Source organism: Chlamydotis macqueenii, chromosome 1, assembly GCF_036417535.1.
Source record: "Chlamydotis macqueenii isolate bChlMac1 chromosome 1, bChlMac1.mat, whole genome shotgun sequence".
Taxonomy (NCBI): domain Eukaryota; kingdom Metazoa; phylum Chordata; class Aves; order Otidiformes; family Otididae; genus Chlamydotis; species Chlamydotis macqueenii.
In genome coordinates this window covers 46117860-46144649 of record NC_141556.1, presented here as the reverse complement: position 1 = coordinate 46144649, position 26790 = coordinate 46117860, and the positions used below count along the sequence as shown (strand labels likewise).

At 37.7% G+C, this 26790-nt stretch overlaps 1 protein-coding gene across 1 annotated transcript; it reads left to right on the top strand.

Annotated features, from left to right (window-relative positions):
* The first annotated feature begins 486 nt into the window (after nt 1–486).
* Nucleotides 487–26479, top strand: RASSF9 (Ras association domain family member 9). Its single transcript, XM_086740059.1, has 2 exons — nt 487–742; nt 24840–26479. Exons 1-2 carry the CDS (start codon nt 696–698, stop codon nt 26113–26115), a joined length of 1323 nt encoding a protein of 440 aa, XP_086596185.1. The 5' UTR covers nt 487–695; the 3' UTR covers nt 26116–26479.
* The last annotated feature ends 311 nt before the right edge of the window (nt 26480–26790 follow it).

Below are 26790 nucleotides of genomic sequence, written 5' to 3'. Positions count from 1 at the left end.
GTGCTTTTAGTCTGCAAAGGCTTTCATGCAAATAGCTAGTTGACTTAAAAATCCAGGGAGGGCAGAAGGGCCACAGCCCTCTGACTTTTTCCCTTCATCTTCCCATGACTTCTCCAACACCTTGTGAAGAGGTACTGAAAAGGCAGGTTGTATTATGTGCTGAGAACTGGTGTGGCAACTGTTGCTCGCCCTTCATTAGTGCTGGTGTTTAAGCTGAACGACTTGACCTGAAGTGGCTGGAGCCTCCCAGGGAAAGTTTTCCGTCTTTTCGTGGGGTGTTTTTAACAGAGTTCCCTAGAGGAGCAAAAACCCCTTCTTTCCTATTTGCAGGCTGATACCCTCAGAGGTGACGAGGCTGAAAGTTTAGCAAGTTCAGCGCATAACTTCACATCACAAGAGCAAGTGCATGTTTCTCCCCCCCAACCTCCTCCCTTTCTTTTTCCTGCTCCCAAACGCCTCCTTCAAGTTTGCAGCTGGGCAGGACTCCAAAGGTGCAGCAGCAGCAGCTCCGAGCCGGAGTTCAAAGTTAGCAGCAAATTGCACAACTTCCAGCTCATCGCTACGCTCAGTGACTATTAACAAGCTGGAAGGCGCTCAGGGGGGGAAAAAAAAAATTAAAAAAAAAAATTAGGGGAGAAGGGAACACCCTCAAATTGTTTGGGGATTGCTGATGTTATGCTTCTGCCGCTGGGATCATGGCTCCCTTTGGAAGGAATTTATTAAAAGCCCGGCATAAAAACAGGTAAAGTGCGTGGGTATGTGGAGGAAAAGGGAGGGCGGAATGGGATGGATTTTTTTTATACTTTTTTTTGGTTGTTGTTTGTTTCGGGGGGGAGGATGTGTGGCTCCGCACCCGTGCGGCCCCCGGGAGCTGTAACTTCGGGGCTCACCTGTGAGCGGGGGTCGGGCCGCGGGGCGCGAGTCGGCGTCTGGGGGGGGACGGGACGCTTCTGCCCCCCCACCAATCCCCGGACCTGCCTCTCTCCTCTTCACGTGGGCTCTTTCGGCTCCCGGGCAGTGTTTGCAGTGGGGGGAACATAGCTCTGCCTGCCTTCGACCTTCCCCCGTGGCAACGAAGGCTAACATCCACGTCCTCTGTGAGAGACAAGGTGAGAGACTCGGCCGGGGCGGGGAGGAAAGTTTGGCGGCCCGCAAGTGCCCAGGGACGGCGCGGGGGGTGGGGGGGGTGGTGGTGCGAGTACCTGGAGCCCCTCGCTTGGGGAAAAAACTCGCCGAATTTCTGACGGGAAGGCTCCGCTTCCCCCCCACCCCTCCCCGGGAGGGAGAGCCGGAGCCTGCAACCCTTTGGGATCAGCCCCGTCCACCTGGGAGAGCATCGAACTGCCAGCGTGGGCAAGGAGAGGGGATGATGCTTCTTTTGGGTAGCCTTTAGCCTGAGCTGGACTTGGCTACCTGTGGGGTTTTTTTTGTTTGGTTTTTTTTTGTTGTTGTTGTTGTTTTGTTTTGTTTTGTTTTGTTTTCCCTATAAAAATGTTCAGGGTGACAGCTGTGGTCCCTGGGTTGGCTCTTGCGAAGTTTCTTTGTGGGGACTTTGCCCCTCAACGTTATGCATGCTTCCACACGCCGTGCACGCCAACTGTAAAAAGTAGAAAAAAGAGTTATGCCATCCTTTCGAGTGCTAGAATGGCACTACATTTTTTAAGAGTAAATGTGCTTGGAGTGGAGTAAATTTGCTTGGACCCCATGGAATTTACAGTGTCTGAACCCATCTAGCTAAGATTGAACAGAGAGAGTTCACTGAAATTTTGGCTCAGTGAGAAACTACAAAATCACTTGTAATCTCTTCCCTGTTTTGACTGGTGCTCTCCACTGAAATTTAGTTCATATTTAAGTATACACAAGGCAAAATCTTTTTCAGGGGGAATATAATGAGGCCCTAAAAAGTCATGTAAAAATGTCCTGATTTTTTTCTGGGTCTGGCTTTCAGTTTTCCCATTCGATACACTGAAAGTTGTTCTGGAGAGATTGTACTTGTTGGGACGGTGTGAAAATATTAACTTAGCATATTATATGGACTGTAAATCAGAAAGACAGTAACAGTCAAGGTTTAAAAAGTAGGATACTATTTTAGAATTATTAATGCCATAGGTTGCTGGTTAAAGAGTACATTTTGCTAATATGTCTGAAACAGAAAACTTCGATGTACTTCTCATGTGGCCATTTTATGTTCAGAAGATCTGGAAAGGTGGACGTGAACTTTTACATGACATTGCTTTTACATAGAGCCATAAATTTATTACTATTAAAATTGATGTTTTGCTGCTGTCATCAGTTACCTGAATAACTGCTTTAAATCACAAAGCACAGTTCCACTGGGTTCCATGGTGAAACTATTTCTCTTCTGGATGTTTAAAATATCTTCATAGTAATTGCATCAATCTCATTGTGTTTGCTGATGTGACACTTTATTCTTCAGGAAAAGAAAGTCATAATCCAAAGCTTTAAATAGCCAATAAAAATTAAAATACCAAAGGAACCATTACTGTGAACGTCTAGCACTTTCTTCTCATTTCCCCCTCTCCTCCCTGCCCCCCACCTAAAAAAGAAATTAATGCCTTTAATGGCAGAGAGCTGTTGTGGCAGTAAGAGGGGGCTGAATATATTGTGACTACAGAAAGAGGAGGGATCAAAACCAAAGCAAAATACATCATTCTTAAGACATGTTATTATCTATCCAAATATTTAAATTTGTATGTATTCAACATTAGCTTTTGATACTGAATTTGGAGAATTAAACTTTGTTTATGCAGTTAGTAAAAGGGTCTTGTAGTATGATTGAAGAGCTATGTAATAACTTTTTTCATTATAATTGTATCTTTGTGAACTCATTTTAAACTTTGAAAAGGAGGTCAAGTCAGCTTAAAATCCTTGACTGTGTTTAGAGCAGTAGTTGGGGAGTTGGAGCTTGTGGCTCATTACCTTCTCTTAGTTTGCCTGCCTGTAAAGAGGGACCAAAAAGGAACATATGTATATGTATACATCTAATCTGCTGCTTTTTTTTTAGTAGGTCTAGTGCTTGCCCATCTCTTTGAGAAACTCAGATTTTGCAACAGAAAAATTATTGAGTAAAAGTGGAGTATGAGAGGAGCAAGCATTCTCCTTCCATCTCTTTCCACTTTGCTTTTTCACTGAAAGTATTTAATGACTATTAGCTACATGCAAATACAGCTCCTGAGAGTTATAAGCAAATGAGGAATAAAATCTCTGTTTACAGGAGGAGGACATAAAGCTAAGTCTTGGCAACAAAGGCAGTTGGAAGAAGAGCCAGAAGGAGAATGAAGGCGCTATAGTCATTAGCTCAGATAACAAGCTGACACCTCTGTAATTAGTGCTTGTCTTGCAGCATTGCCTAGAGGTCCCAGGTCAGGGCCCTGTTTTGTAGCAGATACTTCACATCCAGATCATAAAATGGCAGTGTCTACCCCCAAGACCTCAGAGTTAAGACAAAGAGGTTACTCTAACTGCATCTCTGTGTGTGAGGAATTTGAGCAAGAGGTGGGGGACGTTGGCTGTGATGCCACAAGACTTGGAGAAAGAAACTGGGATTAAACCTCAGGAAGACAAAACCTGCGGTGAACTGCTTCTAGTATTTGAAAGATCTTCAGTTGATTTTACTCTCTTGGGCTGTTGAAATCTTGCTCATGCAGAGAGACAGCACAAGACTTTGGGAACCACTGGTTCATTGTAAGCCCTGATTTGATTTCAGAGGAGCAGCCAGTAGGAATATGGCCTCAGCATAATTATTCTTGGCCAGAAGGAGAATGAGTGATATTTTTTATATCTTTTTCAAGAGTTATGAGGAGTTTTTCTACTATTCTTTGACCTCCTAAGACATCTAGAAATAATTGTCGTTGCCAGAGCGTGTATGTTCTTGTCGGTGTGTCCCCTGGAGAACAATACATCCAACAGGCAGCCAGGCCATGCCCCACCCTCCTATGAATCCAAATATACTCAGCAGGGACAGGCTGTACCCTCTAAGGCAATAAAGGAAAAGGGACAGTTTCCTGCAGCACTAAGCCTCCGTAAAATGAATAAACTCAAGGGGATTTATTTTTATGCACACCTCTTAAAGATGCCATTCTTTGGAAGTGTGAGGAGTGCTCAGCTCACATCACACTTTGGAAGTGTGGTGATGTGAGAAAATGCTCAGCTGAAGATGGAGTAAGAGAAAGGGCACAGAGTTCTCTGCAGATGAAGTCTAGTATTGATCTAACACACTGCACTGCACAGAGGCAGAACAGCTCCCTATCCAAATAAGAGCGACACATACAAAGCATATATACTTGCAGTGTTTACGTACCAGGATTCCACATTGTATACGATTTCCTGGTTGCTAAACAGAACAAGAATCTATGCCCTATTGATTTTCTGTAAGCTTAGGACTTCTCTACTCTTGAGTTCTAGATTTGGTCACTTCTGAGAATGGGTCTTTAGGTTCATTTAAATACTTCAGACATTACCCATCATGTCAAGGATATCTGGATCTATCATTGTCTTATCTGCCCTGTGATCTCACACCAAGAAAGCTGACTCCATTGCTGTTTCTCTTTCATTGAGGCCACTTCCTTGGGTGTTTCACACAAACCTTACTCAAACTTGTTGAAGCTCTACTATTCTATGCAGGTTGTAGCTAGAGAAGTAGCAAACTGAAAGGGAGAGGGTATAGATAATCCATCTTCTTCACATAGTTGTTCTTGATGCTATAGGGCTGTCCTATTAGGCACAGATAGCTTGAGAAATATTTTTTGCCAGTGTGATTTGTGCTGGTCCTGAGTTCACCACAACAATTTGTATGCTCTGTTGACATACAACACATCTGAACCCAGAGTACAGTTTGATGATGAAACAGTTGTGTTACAAATATGTTACTATTTAAATACATGTATTGCTTTTGCTCTTCCTTCCTGCTTTTTTTCCACTTTTTACTGTTGATGTCTCTGTGCCACAGCAGTTAGCATAGTATTTCTGTATAGGAGGCCAAGATTTACTTTGCCTGCTTGTTATGTCTGCCTCTCTTTAATCAACTAATATCTGGTTCAGAGGCAGAAAGAAAGACCATATATATCCATCTGCTTGTACGGATATAGAGGGAGTTCTTCCTGTCCTGGCAGTCAGAGGCCCCTCCCCAGTGAGCAAAACATTCAGTTATTCTCTCAGGTTTTGTATTACAGTGCAGGGTAATGAATTAGATTAGAGACTTCATCTATCTGATGATAACCTAGCATTACCATGTTCCCTCCCTTCCACCCTCCCTCCAGTAGCTTCTCATTGTACCTAGTCAGCACAGCGATTTGAGTGTTACTCTGAACATCTCTACACCTGTACGGTTGAGCACGCTGCTGTACATATTAAGCTTTGGTGAAGCAAAACTGAAAATGCTCAGTGTGTAGGTTTATACAGGAAAAGCTCTTGGAGATCAGCTGCTTGTCTGAATGAATGGTGTATGACCCACGCTGTAAGTCTCATGGGATCATGTGAGGTGTCTAATACTTCTCCTCGTGGATGAGTGTACCTGGAGAAAAGTCTGTATGAAGCTGTAAAGAAGGTGCTCTTTGATTCAGGACTACCAGGCATTTGGTATGTATGTTGGAGAGGGAGGGCAGATAAAAGCTTATTTAGAATCAGTGTTGCTATCTGTGTTAAATTTTTAGATTGAAAAGGTGGCGCTTGGCGTTTGGTAAAGGTGGAACACTTTCTTCTCCATATTTTTACTTTTTCTTGCGTATGAGATGTATTGGTGAACTATCACAGAAGTTACTCCTTTTTGAGTCAGAGTTCATGCTTTATAATTTATTTTCTGGTCTGGCTTGTCAGCTTTGTCGCAGGGGTCAAAATGGTTGCATACATTTTCTAATAATCTTTGTACATATTTGTTCACTTCACTTTCAGGAAGAGCTTTTTGTCTAGCAAAACACTAACCTTATTTCTAAAGAGTTAATTATCTACTATTCCAGGAGGGCAGACAGCAATTTCATTCCAAAGGAGTAAATAAAATGAGTAATAGATGTGTGTAATACTACACCATCTAAGAAAAGAGCATTACTTAGGTTAAGTTGAAGCTAATCTGAAACAACTAATAAAATGTAGAGACAGGCTGAGAAGATACATTTCAAAGAAACACGCTTTTAGTAATAAGAAAAATCTTACTGGTCAGTCGTGATTTCCTATTTTACTGATGAAAAATTAGCATTTTACATGCAGAGAAAAGACACATTGCTAAATGTGTAATGATTTCAGTAGGGAGATAGAAATTTTCAGAGATGGAGATTTCTAAAGAATTTGATGACTTTTAGTAAAAGTCAGCAATACTCACCTCTTGATTGGCCTACGCTCAGAAAATCTTTTTTTTGTTTGTTTTGTTTGTTTCATAGGATGAATAATAACGATTTTAAATTATGGCCTTAAATACTATTATTTGCAAGCATTAGCATCACACATGCTGTACAGGCCTTAATTAGTTTGTCGAACTTCTATATTTGGTATGTAGACAAATCCTTATTAATGGTGACAGAAAGGATGATGCAAGATAAAGTTTTTGTTTAAGACCACACACTAAATGAGGCCTAGAGCTAAATGTTGGATGTGTTTTTACCCAGTTGTGTGCATAGGTAACTGAGCTGTTATTGTCACTTGTGTTATTTCTCTTATGTGTTTTGATACTCTCAGGATGGTGACTTTTTGTCTTCTGCAGTGTTACCATGCTAGCTGTTCCCCAAGTAACAAACAGGAAACAACAGATAACAGTAAAATGGTTTCAGAATGAACAGAAAGAAACAGTGACCAATCAAGTGGAATTAGAGGGCAAAATAGATGACTAAATTTATTTATGTAACAAAGGTTAGAACCATCCTCTACAGAATGTAAGTACTAAACAAATACAGTTCAGTGTCATTTTTAGGTAGGTAAAAGTACAGGCAAATGTCATGCAAAGTTCTCTGAAGATTTCTATGAGATGACTTTGGATCTGGTCCTTTTTTTTTAATCAGCTATTCCATGCCTGTGTCTCCCATTAGAAAAAATTACTTAGAACTGCTGAGTGCAGTACAGTTCTCATGCAAATTCTGGTGATGGCATTTTACCTTCCAGGATTGTAAATTTTCCATGGACCTGTAAAATTCTTGCAATAAAAATGAGAATTTTTCATAAATAATTTCTAATGCATATGTGTTACACATAAATATAAAAGCCAAGAGCTAATTAATTATTTGGGAAGTTGCATTTTTTGGGGAGCCTTGTCCAAAATAAAACTTTATTAAATGCTTTTCTGGAACTTGGCTCAGAAGGCAACAGAATGACCCACTAGTCGCATTTTCCTGTCTCGACCTATCCAGAAACGCACTCAAGGTGCACGTGTTGTAACAGCGATAACGATACTGACTTGTTTGTGACCTCAGACAACTGATAAGCATACTTAGTTTTCCTTAGCTGTAATTTGGGTGATATTATTTACATGCCTCAGGAAAATAAGTAGGGCATGATCAGACAGTGTAAAATCTGTAGAAGTGCAGAGTGTGAAAACCAGTTAGTGGGAGAGGTATGAATAAAATCTGGGAGTTCCTTATTTCTAATTCTTGCACAGTCCACTAGAGCTGGCTGCCACACAGAGAAATAAGAGTATGCTGTGGATTTTTTAGGTTTGATCTCACGTGAGTCACTGAGGAATTTTCAACGGTCTAAAATATTTCATAATGTTAAAAATGGCTTGTGAGGAGGGTTGTAACATCACAGAAAAGGAAATAATTAACAGAATACCATGTGTATCTTAACAGATTTTGAGGTGGTTTTGTGAGGTGAACATAAGGAAAGAAAGTTAACTTTTCAAACCAAAAATCAGAAAGAAAGGTTTTCACTGGTAATGACAATCAAGCTGTCACGTAATTATGTTTTTAATGCTATGAAACCTAAGCCTTGATACCATGTGGAGAGGGATAAAAGACTCTAAACTTGAAATAAAATTTTCCAGTGCAAGTTTGGCACACCTCTCAGATGCACTTTATTTGAAGATGTGTTTCTCTTTCACCAACTTTTTCCTGTTTCACTCTCACACCTGTCTGCCTGAGTACATGTTTACCTCTGACAGTTTGAACCATTTCATTTATAGTTTAGGTGGTTGCTAGACATAAATTTTTTGAGCACTAGCATTAGAAGAAGCCAGGCTACCAACTTCTTTCTTATGTTGTAATCTTGGAGGTAATGTAAACCTCTGTTTTCCTGGGTTGGGATTGTTTGGGTTTTTTTTTTTCACATTCATTAGTCAGCTGCAGAGTAATGATACGAGGAAAATATATTTATACAGAGGGTAGGTATTTCTTGTGAATAAAATACACAAATATAATTTGTCTATTTTAAGGGTCAAAACTGTCAATCTGATTAATTTGCTTTCTTTATTCTCCACCCCTGACTGTTCTCATTTATTAATGTAAAGAATTCTGAGTAATGAATTTCCCATCATAATGGAAAATATAACCAGCTCTCTTGAAAAGTACAAGATATTTATTTTGTCCTCCTTTTAGTAATACAGAACTAACAAAGCTTAAAAGAAATATGCAAAGGCATAACATTCTCTTGTTTGGGAACAAAACCAAGTTTATAAAAAATGCAATAATCTATTAGACTAAGTTTTGTTTTGGTCAAGTATAAATATGTTTACCTTACTCTGATTTGTAAGGATGTATGACCTCAGTGGAATAATGTAGTTGAGTGAAGACTACTAATTTTTAAGAGAGTCTGCCCTTGGGTCTTGAACCTGCAATTTGCTCTGTGTTAATAGATTCCTTCATCCATGTGCAACACCTTACTTTGCTTTCCCCAACCTCGTCCACATTCAGAAGGGGATTTTCCGCTGTGAAAGCACTTTTAAACTACAGAAATTTTCAGAGCAACAACGGGGGTACTGCTTTGATGACATAAAGTGTGCCCCATTTGTCATAGGAAATTATCAGCTTCTGCTCACTAATCAAAGAGTGGCATAGTGGTATTTATAAGTGAGGGATCATATGCCGATTTTCAGCTGCTCTTGTTTCTGTTGGCTTCATAATTGGTAGATTGATGTTCTGAACTGTTGTTTCACTTCGACATTACCTGTTGACAGACTTCCTCTGTACTGATTGCTAAGGCACTAAGTGTACTTGTTTAACTTGATTATTGCCTGTATCTCTCAGGGCCACTTTGTTGTTAGTATCCTGTTTTACTGAAGAGCTCTGTACAAATCCAGTTTCCTAAGGAAAAAAATAGGGTTGGTATTGACTTTGCTGCACTTTCCCAGACTTTTACTTCTGGTACTTTAAGGTCTAGGTAGATAACTAATCGTGTTTACCCATGAAGGCCACTGGAAGTGTCAGACAAAGATATGAGTTATTTTTGGAACTGCATTTGTGGATGTTCACGGTACTTTTACTGACATTCATGCTGTTCACAAGATTCAGGTACACAGCAAAGCACAGAAGTTGAGCTTCATCTTACTCAACTTGAGCCATTGAAAATGTAGATATTTAGTCATCTAGGTACTCTTTGTAGTTAATGGATACATCTAAACACTTCCAGAGGGCAATTCATTCAGCCTTAGACAGGCTTTCAGTATGGGATTAGTCACCCTTTTTAAGGTGCCTATCTTGTGCCACTGATTACAGAGGAAGGTCAGAAAATTATCTTTGACTACACGTCTACATTTTAAATAGCTTAAGGTAGATGATCTGAGCTCCACCCCAGTCACTTTCAAAGGGAAGTTCTTCCTGGAGCATGCTCAGACTTTGTAGAGCACCTAATTAACCGTCTTTTGTACCATTCATTTTAGAAATTAAAAAGGGAATAGCGAATGGAGAGGTGAATTACAGGTGGATAATGTATGATTAAGGGAGAACCATCCTAACAGCATGGATGTCTTCCCTGCCCCTGTCACAAAATCCCTACGTGATGTTGGGCAAGTCACATGAACCTCAGTTTACAAGAGTGGTTACTCACTGCATGTTCCTCATTTTCTAATTCAGTGCCCTGTGATCTGTTTTGCACAAGAGCTGAAGGAGGTTTATGGATGTCCTGCTTTGGACGTCCCTACAGATATCTGTGAACTCAAACGAATGGACAGCTTTTGCCTAACTCTTTTTGAGGTTTGGTTTGCAAAAGGGAATTTTCTCCCTACAAGAGAGAAATTCAGTCATGTGTCAGCTTGTGAAATAATTGAATATCTGGTGACAAAAGACATATAGCAAAAATTAAAAATTATGTCTTCTGCAAGGGGTTGTACAGTACGTAGGAGAGAAGATATAAAATGGGCACATACTGAACAAATGTAAGTTGTAAGGGCTAGATTTATGAAGGAAACTTTGGTACCTAAATGGCATGGTAACCATGTAAGACAAGCTTTAAGAACTTCTAGTGTTCATAAATTATGATTAAAACCTGAGTTAGTAACATTTTGAGTGGCACCACTCCCCAGCCACCTATGTTCCCATCATGACTTATACCAGTCCTGAAAACTCTGCAGTTATGTGCCTTCCTCACACCTAACCAACATTAAGAAAAAGGCAGTCTTTCAGCTTTTTCAACCATGAGGTCCCATCTAATAGCCCTGTTCAGAGCATGTACAGCAACACTCAGGGTGCAGCCAGGTGTCCTGGTGGCCAGAACATGCCTGTGAGATGCCCTCATTACCATTCTCAATATGTATTTGTCAGAAAAGTCCTGTCAAATTATTCTAAATGGAAATTCTCTCACTATTTCCTGTTGAATGTGTTCCATTTTGTGCTGGCTTATATGACTGACTGATGGCAACTCAGAGAAAGACAAGGATTCTTGGTGAAGGCTTCACTGGGAGAAAGGCATCATGCTTTTTGTTGCTGTTCTAATTGATATTGTAATGCTTTATGCAGTGAACATCTGAATGTAGCCTAACCGTACCTAAGTCCTGAGCTTTTGTTCATGTTTCTGACTACTTTAGGTCAATTCCTGCTGAACTTGCCAGTGTCAGCAAATCCCATTTTGAACTCTTCCATGGTCCTTTTTGTGGAAGTTTAGGTGTCCAAGAGGGGATTATGAGTTTCACCAGTTCAGAAGACACCTGAAAGTTGTAACAGTCGGTGTCTGCAATGCCTTAGTAATTTCTGCGGCTCTGGCCAAACTGAGTATTGTCTCTCTTGTATGCGTTCAAGTGAGGAAGGAGTCTGATGTAAGGGAGAGAATGCACCTTGCTATGGATACACTGAATCAAATTCGTTATGGTTGAACTAAGTAGCATGGAAAACTTTAACACCAATGCTTAAAATTTTTGAGTGCTTGACTACAACTTAAGCATATTTCTTTTGGCTAAAGCATTTGTGCATGGTAGACATATATTCAGTAGGTCAAGGCATATATGACAGCTTGTGTTGTTTGTGATCATGTAATACCTATGTAGAGCACATAAGATATACTGTCACTTTTTTATTATAGATCCAGCCTTTGTCATCTACATCTAAAATACAATAAAATATATTATACACCCCCAATCATCATATATGTATAAACAATATGTGCAAAAATAGGTATTCTGTAGATTGAGTACATATGCATCTACATATTACAAAACTGTGTACATACAAAGGTTCTTTAAAACTTGGAAGTGACAAACAGAATGTGAGCATGTCATGAAAGAATGCTAAATATGTATGTTTCTCCAAACATCACAGAGTTGTTCGCATGGCAGAAGGAAGAATGCCTTCGTTCAGCTGTCACTGCAGTATCCATTCAGCTTATGAAGTGTCGTGTTAGAAGTAAACCTCCTTTTTATCTTCCCTGACCTATGGAGTCATCTGAATTGCTCATATGTTGAAAGGATCCTCACCTGCAAAGACATTTGGGTATATGAAATAAAGAAACATTGGATTAATTTGAATGTTGACTCAGTCTGACTTTCTGTGAACTAAAGACAACAAGTAGCTTGCAGTGTTTTTCTGGTGTCACAGCCTTCGTGGGATAATTGCTATTGCAAGACATAGATGTGTCCTGCCCCATTATTTCCTGGGCCTGTCTTGGTCTTTGGCTGTGATCTGGCCACAGACACCTGGCCTTGTTTGGCTTCAGCTGTGCCCACTGAAGATTTTTGGCCCACACGTGCTCTCACTGTTCATCATAAATCCTTTGCTAGAGGTTACCATCTTTTCAGCTGCATCAAGTTTTTAAATGATTTCTTCCTAAACTTGTCAATTTCAGGTGGGTTACTTTAGGTGGTTTAACAAGGCCTTTATCTTTATGGTCTAATTCACTGTGACTCATGTGGTTTGGAGGTCAGACAAAGGGCTCAGCTGCAGTGGGAGGGTTGTGATGGACAACTGACATGGCTATGAGCCCCTTCATGTGGCCTCAGCTGGAAACTCATCATCTGTACTCATTATCTCTGTTCTAGAATTATTTGGGAGCTTAAGTCATAATCGTTCAAATATTTTGGGTTTCTCATTACTTTTTATCAGTCAGCTCTGCAATCTGCTTCCTTCATCTTCTCAGAGCTAAAAATATTGTATGTGTGCTACTGGACACCATTCTCTATATCTCTTTCTTGCCTGCACTTTCTTCTTTACATGAATCCAGTGAATTTCTCTTTACTCTTGATCTTTATGATCCAGCGTTAACGTTGCTTCCAGACAGCAATTCCTCCCTTCTTGCCTTCCCTATCTCTCTTACTCAGCTGGCTAGAAGTAGTTTTGCAAGCTCCAGTGCCCTCTTTAGCATATCCATTGCTAGGGCAGAGCACAGCTGGTAGGGCTAAGAATTAATTTCATTTGTTCAGCAGCCTCTTCAGAGAGGATGTGGTGATACTCCAGAGACCCTGTCAGCCTGTGTCAGACTAACTACATATTGAAGCATTCATTGATAAGCAATTTTAGAAAATTACTTGAAAACACAAGCTGCACAAATCTCTCAGATTGTCAATGGACACTAAAATACTTCAAGTTTCTTTTTTAAAATTTTATGTCCACTCTTCTTGTTAGCATAATTATGTATTTAGTACTCAATTTAGCTCTTTATGGTGAAGATTTATATAAGAGTCCACTTCACCATCTCATCTTTTTTTCTTTCAGCTCTTCAAATACTGTAAGTAATGGAACACATTTGTCACTGAATTATCTTTCAGAAAGTTTGAGGGAGAAGGGTGAAAAAAAAATTATTGTAAATGATGTCTTGATAGAACCCCTTTTGAGGTGACATCTTCAATATAATTTAATGAAAGCAAATGAAATGGGGAAGATCATACAGTATAATTTCAAAGTGGGGTGTTTCACTCTCTGCAAAATTTATTGCAATAAATATAGAAGAAAATTAAAGCCCATCCTGCCTTTCTCACTCATGGCAAACTATAAAGAGATACTCAAACTAGGGTTTATGATATACAAAAATGCTCTTTTGAAAAAACGTTAGATGTAAAAAAAAGACACCCTTAAGAAAGGGTGATGTTTGATGAGATGGCTGAAGACATCTAAAGGCTTGCTTGTCCTTGCACAAAGGGCTTGCCGTTGCACAAAGGGCATCCTAAGCCCCCTTTCCAGGCTCCTGGCCACTCTGTCATTTCCTTTGCACTGGTACTGTTCTCATCTGACACCAGAGAAGCCAACTCAGGGAGCACTACTCAAAAAATAAAAACTTTTTTCATCTTTTTTTCTTTTCCCTTTTTTTTTTTTTATTTGTTTTCTGGGTTAGCTTGCTGCCAGTTGATCAAGCTGGTTTAACCCTTTGGTTAAAGCAGAACTGGCACAAGCAAGGAGATGGGAATGTCAGGGAGACATCCGATTGCCTAAATTACTTCACTGTATTTTAAGTCATACAATTGCTAACCTATAGGACTAGATTTATCTGTAAAAATAATATTTAGGATAATCACTTTCCTGAAATAGTTATCTTGTAAATAATTTTCTGTATTTTGGGGATGGGTCTGGGGAGTGTCGGGGTGTTTAAAAAACGAAAGATAAAAATACTGATTCCAACAATGTTCCTTTTTGGAATCGTGAAGTGTGGCATCCAAACTCTGAAAGTCACCACAGACTGGTGCTAGAGCATCTGCAGAAGTAGTTACAGTAGGTAGCTGTCAGGAAAAGACTAGAAGGAAAAAAAGAGATGCTTTGCTGAGCCTAAGTTCAGCTTGAGGATTGGTGAAAAGTAATCAAGTCCCTCTGGACTTTCTTTTCTTTCATTGTGAATGAGGTTAGCATTTGCCTCAGACAGTGCCACCAGGAGTAGAGAAGTACACTGAGATGTCTGAGCCATGCATTGTAGATAAGGGTTCATAAGAAGGTAACCATCCCAGTCTCCTTTAGCCCAGGGAGTATTGGAAAGGTGGCATGAAATCTTATTATTTCCTTGTCTTTATCTTGTTCCTTTATTCAACTTACCTTATTATCACTGGTCACCATATAGCATGCTTTGTTCATGTTTTGGCAGTCCAGACCCAGCCTCAGAATGCTTTGTGTTTAGTTCTTCACTGTGCAAGATGTCAACAAACCCAAGGGAGGGAAATAGTATATGTTTGTCTTTCAATAAAAGCTAAACTGAGTTTCGTGGAATGACAACAACAACAAAAATCGCTCTTTCAACCTTTGGAATTCCCCTCACTTCTTTGATGTCAGAAGCTTATAAACAACCCAGTTTCTTCTCAAAGGCAGTGATAAAAGTTCTAATGGCAGAAGTTAGATAAACCAAATTTCTATTGGCTGTAATAGCAGCTCTGACTTTGTCTTTAATAAGTCTGTGTTCTAAATGAGCTATAAATGATTCTGCTTCCTCTGTATTACTTAAAGTGATGGAATTTTAGACACATTCTGTACATTATTAATAGGAGGTTCATAAAGTTTGTATAGTTTAATCAGTGCTTAAATATGTGTAGGCACTTAGACACTGAAAAATACAGAGAGTTATATTTGTGTAATGTAGCAAAATTATTGTGGTAGTTAAAAAAATACCAGTGGCATCTTCATTTGTCTGCTAGTGAGAACTACCCACTGCCCAAAATCAAGATGTAGCATTTGCTATATTGATATTTGTAAACTTTGCATGTTGCTTACTAACACTGAGAAATTTGAAAGTGCTCATCTTCCCATTCCACCCATCATGGTCTAAAGAATTATTACCACTGAATATGTCAGTGTTTGTTTTGGCTTTGGAATTTTTCCTGGATCTTTGATTCCTGTATCACAGCTGCTTCCTGAGTAGCAGTTGCAATATACACGTCCAAGCAGGTTTTCCCAGGAAAGGAAATTTTTGATGTTATTGTTGCTCTTGGTGGACAGCTAGCTCTCTTCTATTCTCAAACCTCCACTGTGTCAGACCACCACAAATACAGACCTGATATGATGAATGTGTTACCTGCCGTGACATTTTGTGTACCCAGCACACTTGCTGATGTTACTCATTGCAATTCCAAACATTTTTTGACTGATACCCACTTACCAACCTTATGAGTTTTGAGTATACAATGGAGAAATTATTATTTGTCTGAAAGGAAGGCAGATTTAAAGCATGGATGTAATTTGCAAAGAATGTGTACCCTTAGGGAGAGAGGAATGATTTCAGGTAAGACAGGAGAAAGGGCAGGGGCAGATGCAGTCTTCATCTGAATGCAGACTTTGCACTTCCCCGTAGGTTAAGTGATTGGGAGCCTAAACATGATACCATGTTTAGGGCTGGGTTAGTAAGTGAAGGGGAGGGCTTAGTAGCCTTTTAGTCACCTCTGCTGAAAATCTGCACTTAGACTTTGCAAATGAGATTTTGCAAAACAGTATCAGCCGCTGGAGCAATGGCAGGGGGTTGTGTCATTATTAAGTGGGGTGGGGGGCAGGAGGGTGTTCAGGATAATCCGCTCTAACTGTCACTCTTATCTAGTGAACAAGGTGTATGATTCCTCTTACAATGCCTTTTATTTCTTTCTTTCTCTTAGTGCAACTTTCTGAGTTAGTGCAATTTCTTGGCTTATTTTTTAGAGTATAAACTCTGCTATCCATCTCCTTCTCAGATGATAGAATTATTGCTGTCAGTCCTTGTTGGTTCTTCTTGTTGACTGCTTTTATTCTTTTATATGTTTTAAGTAGTGTCAGGGTTTTTTTTCCCTTTTTCTTTTTCTTAAATATTGGCCCCTGTTCAGGCACCTGTGTTCAAGAATTACAGTTATTAGAATGAAGCACACAGTTGCCCATGAGATTTTACTGAAGCTTGACATTTCAAGTCAGCAAGAACTATGTTGTGAATGACTTATTTGCAATAAAATAGTCTTACAGAACGTTTTTTTTTTTTTTTTTTAGGAAAAGTACCTTCATACCATTCATGTTATTTATTCTATGCCAGAATAGTACTGCCCCACTCCAATTCAAAGTTATTTAACTAAAATTTGTCATAGAGTACTAATATAGTGTAAAATTATTGGATGAACAGGAATTTTCACTGTAGATTATTGCTGAATTATAATGTATGCAATTTTGTACAGTAGCTGACTGAGGTGATGGCATTCCTCTGCAGAAGATATTAAGGAACTAGCTATAGTTTTAAGTGCACAAATGATAATTGATATAGGACATAATTTTCAACAGCTGTTGTTAATTAAAATGTTTCATAAAGGCTTCCTGACAGTATGGGAATCTTACTGAGTTAAAAATGTGTGCATTTAAAAAGAGATTACAAAGTGAACATAAATTTATACTAGGATAAATGTGTTGTGCATAGCTAATTGAAATAGCCTTTGTTAAAATTGTTTACTTTTTTCAAATATATGAAATATTTCAACTAGAATATCCAAACTATTGTCTAATATGCATATGTTTGAAAAATGTCACATGAATATCTAGATGCCTAATTTTCTCTTTTTAATAAATACCTATGTACATTTCTGTAAAGGAGGAAGCTTTATCATACAGCAACATTAAATGGATACAGAAACAGATGGTAGAGGGAAATTTAAGTTATTTCTTTTGAAAAAGTGATTTTATTTTCACAAGTTCTATGGTGTTCTTTCCAAGTCTTCTTGCAGTATTGAGACTACTCTGATTATCTATGTCAAGGGTATTATTATTATTATTATTATAGTTAAAGTACCAGCCCAGCCTTGCCATGATACTTTTTATCTAGACATTGCCCTGACTTTCATGTGATGCAGAAGGGAAGAAGGACCAAGTTTCTGACACATCATGTATGGAATTTCTATCTCCTACGTGATTGGACATTAACCGTGCCTACATTAATACTACTTTTTAGGGATAGGTGAAGGGGAATGGGAATGCAGTTAGCTGATAGGCTGTCTTGAATCCCTAAGGATTTGGAGTAATTCCAGCTTCATTGTGTGGTGAGAGGGTAGATACTTCCTCATTGCTGCCCTTAGGAAACTCAGAAGCATGTAATCTACTTAGATAGGAGGCATACTGAGTATAAGATTTAGCCTTTATTACTTTCTGAATAACTTTACAGAAGGTGACAGAAAGTTGAGAAGAAAAGTGGATTAAGTGTGGATAGTCTGAATAAATTTAGTGTGAACTTTTAATATGATCCATTTGTGCCTGAAAGGTTGAAGTACTTCTGACTCCAGCTTTCGTATAGGCTGTGTGATCTTTATAGCTTTAATGTTTAAATTCACTGTCAAAAATCCAATTGGATCAAATTAAGTTAGAGTTTCTTCTAAGCAAGGACTGCAATACACGGCACCAATAGCTTTTCTTTTTGCAAATCTCTCAGATAAAAATCCCAAAGAGACAAAATATGTTTTGATCTTTTCTTTCAGAATGATTGTCCACTGTCTTACATATCCTTTTATTTATATATATATGGTAACATGCTGAGATTTTGAAAAATAAATAATAAAAGAATAAAAGCAATGTTATACTACCATTTTGAAATGGAATGTGGTGACTGATAAACTAATTAGCCCTTATATACCCTGACATGTAGTTGCCACTACAGAAGCTCTCAAATGACATGTAGCATGTGTCTTATGCTACAAATGTAGGTTGTTTGTATCAAGTAGGTATCCCTGTAATATTGACCTTTCTTTATTTCCAGCAAGTAAACATAATTAAGAGCCATCAGATTTCTTTGATTGGTATGTATGGCTCAGATCTGAGACGCAGAGTTGATGAGGTTACTCCTGAGTGCTTAAACAAGGCATGGGTTCTCTGGGCCCTCGCGCATCGAAGAAAGGTTTAGGGGTGCGGAACAAAGAGCAGCACAAACCCATGCTTGCCAGAATCCAAGTGGCAGATTTGTGTAGCTCAGTAGCATGCTCAGAGACCATCTCCTTGAAAATACCAGATTGTAAAAGCTTTTGTGGCAGATGTTTCACTGAAGCTCCAGGCAAGGACTTCACTGCAAGGATAGGCCGCAGGAGGGCTGTCTTTTGAAGCCTTTTTTTTAATGTTCTGTTGCTAAGTCACTTCTGGTGTCTCCATTGAAGGAGTGAATTGTTCTGGGTGGTATCTTGACATAATAGAGGGATTTGTTTCTTAGAAGTTTCAAAGCACTTTGGTCTTACTCTGGGGAGGTCATAACAGCATACCTACCAGAGAGCTCTGGTCAACGGAGAACCCCGTCATGGCAGCTGGACAATCGTAAACCCCACTTATCATCTGATTTGCTGCAGATTAGACTGTATGTTCAAATGCACTATTGAGAAGGTTTATGCTGTCAATAGGAGACTCTTTCTAAGTTCCTGTTCTGTTGCCTTTTTTTTTTGGCATTGCAAATGATAGCTGTGTTGTGTAACTTTCTGGGTCTTACGTAGGCTGAAATGTATTTATGCAAGCACAGCATGAAAAATAAACACATTGATGAAGGGAAGAAAATAAGTCAAGAACAGATCTCAAAAGTACAAAATTTGATTTATTTTCTACACTAAAATTGGGTACATTAGTTATATCATCTGCTAGCATACTAGAAGCAATGCTTCTGACATAAAGAATAATTAATTACAGATTATGTGCTACTTGCAATGATGAAAGAAAAAAGTGACATTATCACACTAAAAAGTACAAGAATATTTCAACCCACAAACATTTGTACTCTCTAACAGATTCAGCTTTATGACATCTGATTAACAGTAATTTAATTCATACATAAGTAAAAGCTTTTCCACCTCTCAAGATTATAAGACATTATTTCCCCACTAAATTACTGAAAAAATGACTAAGCTATTTCACACAAATGGCTTTCCAGCATAAACTCTTTGATGTCAAATTTATAAATTATTAAGTTGTATACATTTTCAAGCAAAGGATGAATGTTTTGCTTTGTATCCCATTTATTTCACATGCAGATTTTTTATTCTATATAAATTATTTCAATGACTGGGAGGAGAAAATTAATAAAATTTTTGATCATAAACATAATCTGAAGTTTTTCATCCCTCTCCTAATACAAAAACTTTCATGGTCACGTTGGCTTAAAATTGGTTTAAGTGGTCATGTTGACTTAAAATGTGTAAAGCATTAAATAGTGCTAGCAAGGGGCTCACAAATATGTTTTCACTGTGAAATTTCTAGCTATTATCTAGGTGTTTTTGAGTTACTTAGTTTGTTTCATTCCTTGGGGACAGTACATCAGGAAATACAGAAATATTGAGAATGGAATTCTGTTTTATTTTTGTATGGAAGTCTACAAAGAACAGAGAACAGAGAAAAGTTTTATCTGTTTTTTTTTTCTCAATAGGGACAAAATATTTTTTAATGTCAACGATACTTCAGAAACACTATATTAATCTGCTAACAATATCATATGTAAGTGATCTAGTTTCAACAGAATTTTTGCTGAAATTAGGAAAATCGAGCATCTTGTAGAGATGCAGATGAAATTTTAAAAAGTAGGGAGACCCTTTATTTGATTGACATGATTGGTTGTAAAACTATATGTTGTATAATTAGGAAGAATGTTAACATTTTCAGGAAGGCAAAGAATGATGTGTCTGGTATGTATGTTTTTGTGTTCCATGTCCCTTAAAGTTAGTGAATATCAAAAGTGCCGCTTCCAGCATTTAAACTATCTAATGTTTTGACTTTGTGCAACATAAGTACAGGTTTTTGTTTTGTCTGTACATTGCTGGAATGTATTATCTTTCTTCCCCTAGGCCTGAATAATAAATTAATGAAGTGTATATCTGACATACAACAGTCAGCTTGTGCTGACACAATCAAGGCTTTGTGTGAGGTCTGTAACATGATTAGAATGTTTTTTTGGGTCATGATGAACAGAAGAAAAGAGTAGAAGGCATAAAACTAGCAATCAAAACAAACAAACAAAAGAGATTGGAAATGTACTTTTGACCATTCTCAAGCTTAAATTCTCATCTGTTCCTGAGTAACAAGTGACTGCAAGAAGAAGACAGATCTGCATGTTCTTGTTATCATCAAGGCTTTAAAATCGTAGATGGATAAATAGAACGTTTTGGTGATCAATTCAAAGAAACAAAATTAAAGCCAGAACTGAAAGCTTTAAGGCCTGTTTACAGCAACAGCAATAAACTTTGGAAAAAATGAAGAGGTTGCCTAGCTAGTTTTGAATAAGTTGCTACTGCAGTTGTTTTTCAAGAAAGTCTAATGTTTAAACTGCATAAACACCTTTGCTGTTAGAGACTCATTAATTGATAGGTTATTTTAAAATGACAGTTCTTTTGCTTTCTTACAAAACTGCAAGATGTCAAGGCCAAGGAATCAGAAAATATAAGAAGCTTGCCTTTTCATTGAAATTACTATGTAAAAGCAGGCCTTGTTGCTGAATATTGTTATTTTTAGTATTACATCTCAGGAAAAAAAAAATCCCTGTCAATGACCAGCATTTATTCAAGATAAGTTTCAAAGAGTTTCAAACTGGATTACATCTTCCTTAGTACTGAAATGACTTCATGGATTTCCTGATAATGGTAGTAATAAATTGAACAGCAAATACAATAGTATCTAAGCTAAGCTATGAAGTCATAATATGTATGTTCCATGTTTAGTCATCTTTATTAAATCTACTGCTGTCTGAACCATTCCTGTTACATTTCTCTCAGACAATAAATCAGAATTTGATTGGATTACTCTCACCTGTATTTAGCTACCTGAAAATGAGCTATTTAGCTGAAGGTGGCCACATAGGTCTCTTGCAGTTAATAAAAGAGAGAAATAGTTTGATTTGAGGATTTGTCTCCATGATCATAGATGGTTTAGGCTGTGGTGACTTGCTCCTTAGGGAGCCACTCTCCTCCCTTGACAAGGAGGAACTTTAATAGTAAATTTATACTGAAATCTTAACTTCCAGATGCCTGAGTGAGATTAATTCCACTTCATATATGCAGAATTTGCTCTCAACTTTCTGTGAGGAAAGCACAGCTTAATGAAAGATGATTCCTAGTATTAGCATCTTCTTGCATCCTGAAAGCAAGTCTTTAGTAATTGATATGCTGTGATTGATGTGCTGAAGCTTCATTTTTGTTTGGCATGACCTGAATTAACTATGATTAAAGAATTATACAATACATTTTACTTAGAAGGTCCATGGTAGGCCACATCAGTTTACCATTTTATAGTGGGAGATAATAAAGAACACTTTTGATTTTTTAGGTTATATTAGAATTCCATGGCACTGTAAGATTATAAATGACATGCTAATTCTTTTTTATTAAAAAGAAAGATCAAAAATTTTGTGAGGCTACTGAATAAAAATTAAGATAATATATGTTGCGACAAACACATGTAAAAAGTAATGAAAGAATTTGCACTTTACAGTTCTGTTTTGATCCAAGAATTACAACGACATTCAGGATTTCTTTTATTTTCTTCTCTTCTTTTCCATAAAAGGTGACAGTATAATTAAAAGGTGTATGTTATGTATGCTATACATACATGTATATGTGTATATCTTTTCATGTGTAATCTACTTGAGTTCTTTGTGTACCTGCATATACATACATTATCCATTCCTGCAGCACTACTGACGTTTCAGATGTCAGTATGTTAAATACACTCTAGACAAGGTAAAGAAAAAGCCTTCCCCAAAAAGCTCCATGTAAAGTCTGGGTAGACAGGTGCATTGTAACTGAAAAAAAAAAAAAAAGGGGTAAAAATAACAGCTAGAAAATGATTGAAAACAGTAATTTAAAAATGTTATTTCATATCCATATTGTTTGTAGGGATCCTGTAGAGATTACTTTACAATAAACAGTATCTTTTCATCAGAAGCTTGTTTAACTCCTGCTGAAGTCAGTGGGAAGTCCATGTAGAAAACGGGTATAGCAAAAGTATTTATCAGTACACTAATACTGTGGGGTATCTATGGGGTTCAAATTTATTTGAAGACTTACCAATATAACAGAAAGAAACTCTCTTTATAGGAAAGCTTTAAAGGGGCCAGGAGGAAAAGAGACAGTAAGCTTCTGCTTAACTCACATAATCTGTTACATGATAAAAATATTGACTAGGAGACAATAAGGCAATCAAGCAAAAACAAGAATGAGAAAAAAATAGTAAGAGTTTCAATGTGCTAACAAATTGCATGAGACTCTCAGAAGAGTACTAAAAGACTGAGATAACATGTATTCCCTGAAATGTATTTATTGATTGCAAAAAAGAACAGGGAAGACACTCTCTGAATTTACTGCCTCAAAGTCCCAATCTAGTATTTCTTATATTTTTATGCCTATTTAATTTTTATTTTTCTGTCAGTACTTTTATAAGTTGAAATTCAATGACTGGTCATTTCTAGGTCAATTATTTATGTATCAGTACTGAACATTGTTTGAGAGATTGTATTTTTGATAATTCATTTTGCATAATTTTAACCTATAATGTAACTCTGTAGTTTATCTGTTTTTTCTTTTTATATCTCTAGAATAAAACACATACTGAGTTATTTGACAGTCACAGCTGACTTATGTTGCAATTGTCTATTTATGTAAGTTTCATTTAACTATCAATCTGTCAACAGACAAAAATATTTCTATAGCATCCTGTATTCTGGAAACCTAAAAGACCTTACACATACTGACTTTTCAGCGTGTTACATTCTTAACAGTAATACCATTTAATATGATACTGTCTTTTATTTCCTCCCCCCGATTTAAACTTGAATATTTCTGTCTGTTTCTTTGTGCCATTTTGCCATTTTCTATGTCTGTGGCATATGCTTTCCTATTTTGAGAAGTAGTCTATGAAAACATTTTTAATCTTCTAAACAGCAGTTTTAAAAAATAATATCTGTAAAATACTGCCCTGTAAGAGGGAGCTATTGAAGTGGGAAAATGATGTCATTACTCAGAGTAATCTACCAAAACACAGATTTTGCCAGGGAATGTTCCAAGCCCTGGAGCAGTATAGTTGGACAGAGCTCTCCTGTGTGATGATACTAATAAACTCAGTCTTATAGGTTTTATTAGTATTCGTTTGCAGTCTCCCATCTTTGGAGGATTATTGCCTTCTGGTCAGAGTGGCACCTAGAGCTGAGTCAATCATTGTTCAATTTATTGGATTGCAGTTTGTCTCTCATCTTGTGTAGTAATTAAGAAAAAGAAGCAAGTTGAATTGCTTTAATAATCATAGGGTATAAGCCTAATTAAGCCAAATAAAACTTTATTTCTACTGCATCTCAAAAGACTAGAAAAGTACTGCAAATACGTAGTCCCAGATAGAAATAAACATGGTATCAAGCCCTTAGAATATTGTCTGAATTGTCATTTCATTTTCAAGCTTTCTCTGTCAGACTGTACTGAATCTCATTCACTCAAATGAACTGAAAATGCATTTTCCCTCAGGGAATTTATTGTTCTATCATTTTAGGCAAGAGGCCAAATCAGCAGGTCTGGACAAGCAGCAGATTATGCGTGTGGAGGCTGGAGGACAGGAATACACAAAGCCACTCTGACAATGTAGACCCATGGCTGTCCAGGGCCACTCAGATTGGGGGTCAACTTCAGAGTTAATTGTAAAGTGAACTGACAGGTTTAGTAATCTGAATCACTCTCAAGGCTCCACTGAGTGTATTGATTAGATAGCTAGCATTACCAGATCCCGTTAACAACCATAATGGGATCTCAGACACCTGAAGTTAGGTATCTCAGTGTATAAGGAGGTACCAGCTGCTAATGTCCAGTTAATACCACATTCGTTAGAATTCATAAATTTTAAAATATTAAAACCTTTTACATTTTCTGGCATTTCTGTATCATTACAAAAGCTATAAGATACAAACCTATACATGTATTATCTCGGAGTTGATATTCTCTCACAACTCACTGGAATTCAGACTTGTTAGTGAAAAATCACAGTGGAAAACAAGAGTGTTTATGCTTGTGTGGCTCCAGGCGTGGCAAAAGAGCTGTAGATTTATCCTGTCATCAAGTTCGTTTAACTTAGATGGTGTTCAGTCGTCTTTTCTCCATCCATCTGTGTTCAGTGCATATTTGAGGGCGTGATTTTTCCCTTCAGCAGCCTTGGTGATATTAAGAGCTTACAAACATTTGTGCAGTGTCTGTGTGATGAGAACAGGTATGCAGATCTGAAAGCTATATTATCCTAGGACAGTCTGGAAATGTAATGTAAATTGCCAAACTTTATAACTTACTGTTAATATACACTTGCTATGTGTACAAAACCTAAATTTGATAAAAGACATTCTGTGTGAAATTCACATTCAGCTGGACTAGTAATAACATTAAAGCAGTAGCTGAAATGGGTGTGGTTTTCTGTTACTTAATCCGAAGGTATTTCTTAATGTAATTTAAACAAGTATATTGTCTTGTCCAATAATATGGGAATTTTTCAATGTGGTAGTCATATCAGAATTACAGTTCTTATTCATACAGTCTGTGCCATTGATACATAATTTATATTTGCTATCTTGTTGTTTTCCAGGTCTCCCAACAAGGACATGGCTTCAAATGAAAGAGAGATTGTGGTTTGGGTTTGCCAGGAAGAGAAGATTGTATGTGGCCTGACAAAGCGCACGACTTGTGCAGAAGTGATTCAAGCACTGCTTGAGGAACATCAGGCAACATTTGGAGAGAAAAAGGTCCTTTTTGGAAAACCTAGTGATTACTGCATTGTAGAAAAATGGAGAGGCTCAGAGCGAGTGCTTCCTCCCTTGACAAGGATTCTGAGACTTTGGAAGGCCTGGGGGGAAGAGCAGGCTAATTTGCACTTTGTGTTGGTAAAGTCAGATGCTTTCCTCTCATTTCCTTTGTGGAAGACAGCTGAAGCTAAGGTAGTACAAAACATAGAAAAACAGTGGGAGCTCAGTCCAGCAAATTACATGAAGATGTTGCCAATAGACAAGCAAAAGAAAATTGTCAGGAAGACTTTCCGGAAACTGGCCAAGCTTAAACAGGACAGTGTTCAGCAAGAGAGAGATAATATGGAGACACTCATTCATCTGATAATTTCTCAAGATCATACCATTCATCAACAAGTTCTCAGAATGAAGGAACTAGATATGGAAATTGAAAAATGTGAAGCGAAATTCCATCTAGATCGTGTGGCCAATGATGGAGAAAATTATGTGCAGGACTCCTATTTAATGATCAATCCAAGTGAGGCTGAGCAGCAAGGGAGTAGGACAGATGATCAAAAAGAGATGCATGACTATTTGAGCAGAAGTGAGGGAATTTTACAGGTTGAAGAGAGACTGAAACGTCACAGACAATTAATAGAGAAGCTGTGTGCTGAAATTGAAAGAGAGGTACAAGGTATATGCACAGAAAAAAATGGAGATGATGCTCACACAGAAGGAGCTGCTAATGCTGAACTGGAAAACTCAAATTTGGAAAGTGTAAAATACGAGTTGGAAAAAAGTATGAAAGATGGTCTGAGAATCAACTCATACTTGAGCTGCATTCAGAAAGAACTTACATACAGGGACTCACTGCTTCAAAAGAAGGAAGAAGAATATGAACTTCTTACAGAAGAATTTAATTTACTGCATGTCAAAGACAATGCAGAAACTAGGCTTCCGTCAAATGAAGAGCCATCCAAGGGCAGTGGCATCTCCAGTAACAGCATTGCTGTTCCTGACTTTGTTCATAGAGTGACTAATCTGGACATAAATGATACAGACTCTGACACTGGAATCAGCTCTACACACAGTCAGGACTCTGAAATCACTTCAGGGGACATGGTACTGTTGTCAACATAGTTGAAAACAGTCTCACATTTATGAAAAGTTGGATTTTGGAGGATATTTATAAGAATTAGTAAATCTTATTGTCTTGAGATTTCAACCTTTCAAGATGTTAAAACTGTGGCACTGCTTTAGCAAAGTGAACAGTGTCTATTTCTGTGCTTAATAGTATACTTGTGCTTAAATGCATGGGTAGTCTCATGGGTTAATTGCTAATAGCTGCAAGGTTGTTGGCTTTGCTAAATAAAGACAGACTGTTTAGACCTTGTAATATTGATACTCAGTGAAACAGGAGCATTCTGACTGGCTTGGACCAAAAGTCTGGAGATCTGATATCCCCTAATCTTTGGATCCACTTCTGCATCTAACTTTTTAGGAATGTGAATTAGAGATTAGGCCAAACTAGGCAGAAAGCTTGATTTTCTGCTCTGTTACATTGGCTTTATTCAGCTGGAGTTTCCCTGCCATGAAGCTGCTGTAAAAGAATATATAATCAAGCATGTAATCTGTTAAAAAGTAGTTTTTATGATATTTTAGGACAAAAAAAAAAGCAATTGCATTTATGCTGTATATTTAAATTTAGTTTTGACTTATTAGAATATTTTCAAAAACACCTAAGTCCCATTTTTAAAATTACCTTACACACATAGGTTTTTAATTTCCATCCTCTTTCAGCAGCATTCAACTGCT

What these genes read in the sequence shown, in the direction of transcription:
- RASSF9 (XM_086740059.1), top strand. Translation starts at nt 696, where the DNA reads ATGGCTCCCTTTGGAAGGAATTTATTAAAAGCCCGGCATAAAAACAG. An exon ending in AAAGCCCGGCATAAAAACAG is followed by an intron (nt 743 to 24,839) that starts GTAAAGTGCGTG and finishes GTTGTTTTCCAG; the next exon opens with GTCTCCCAACAAGGACATGG.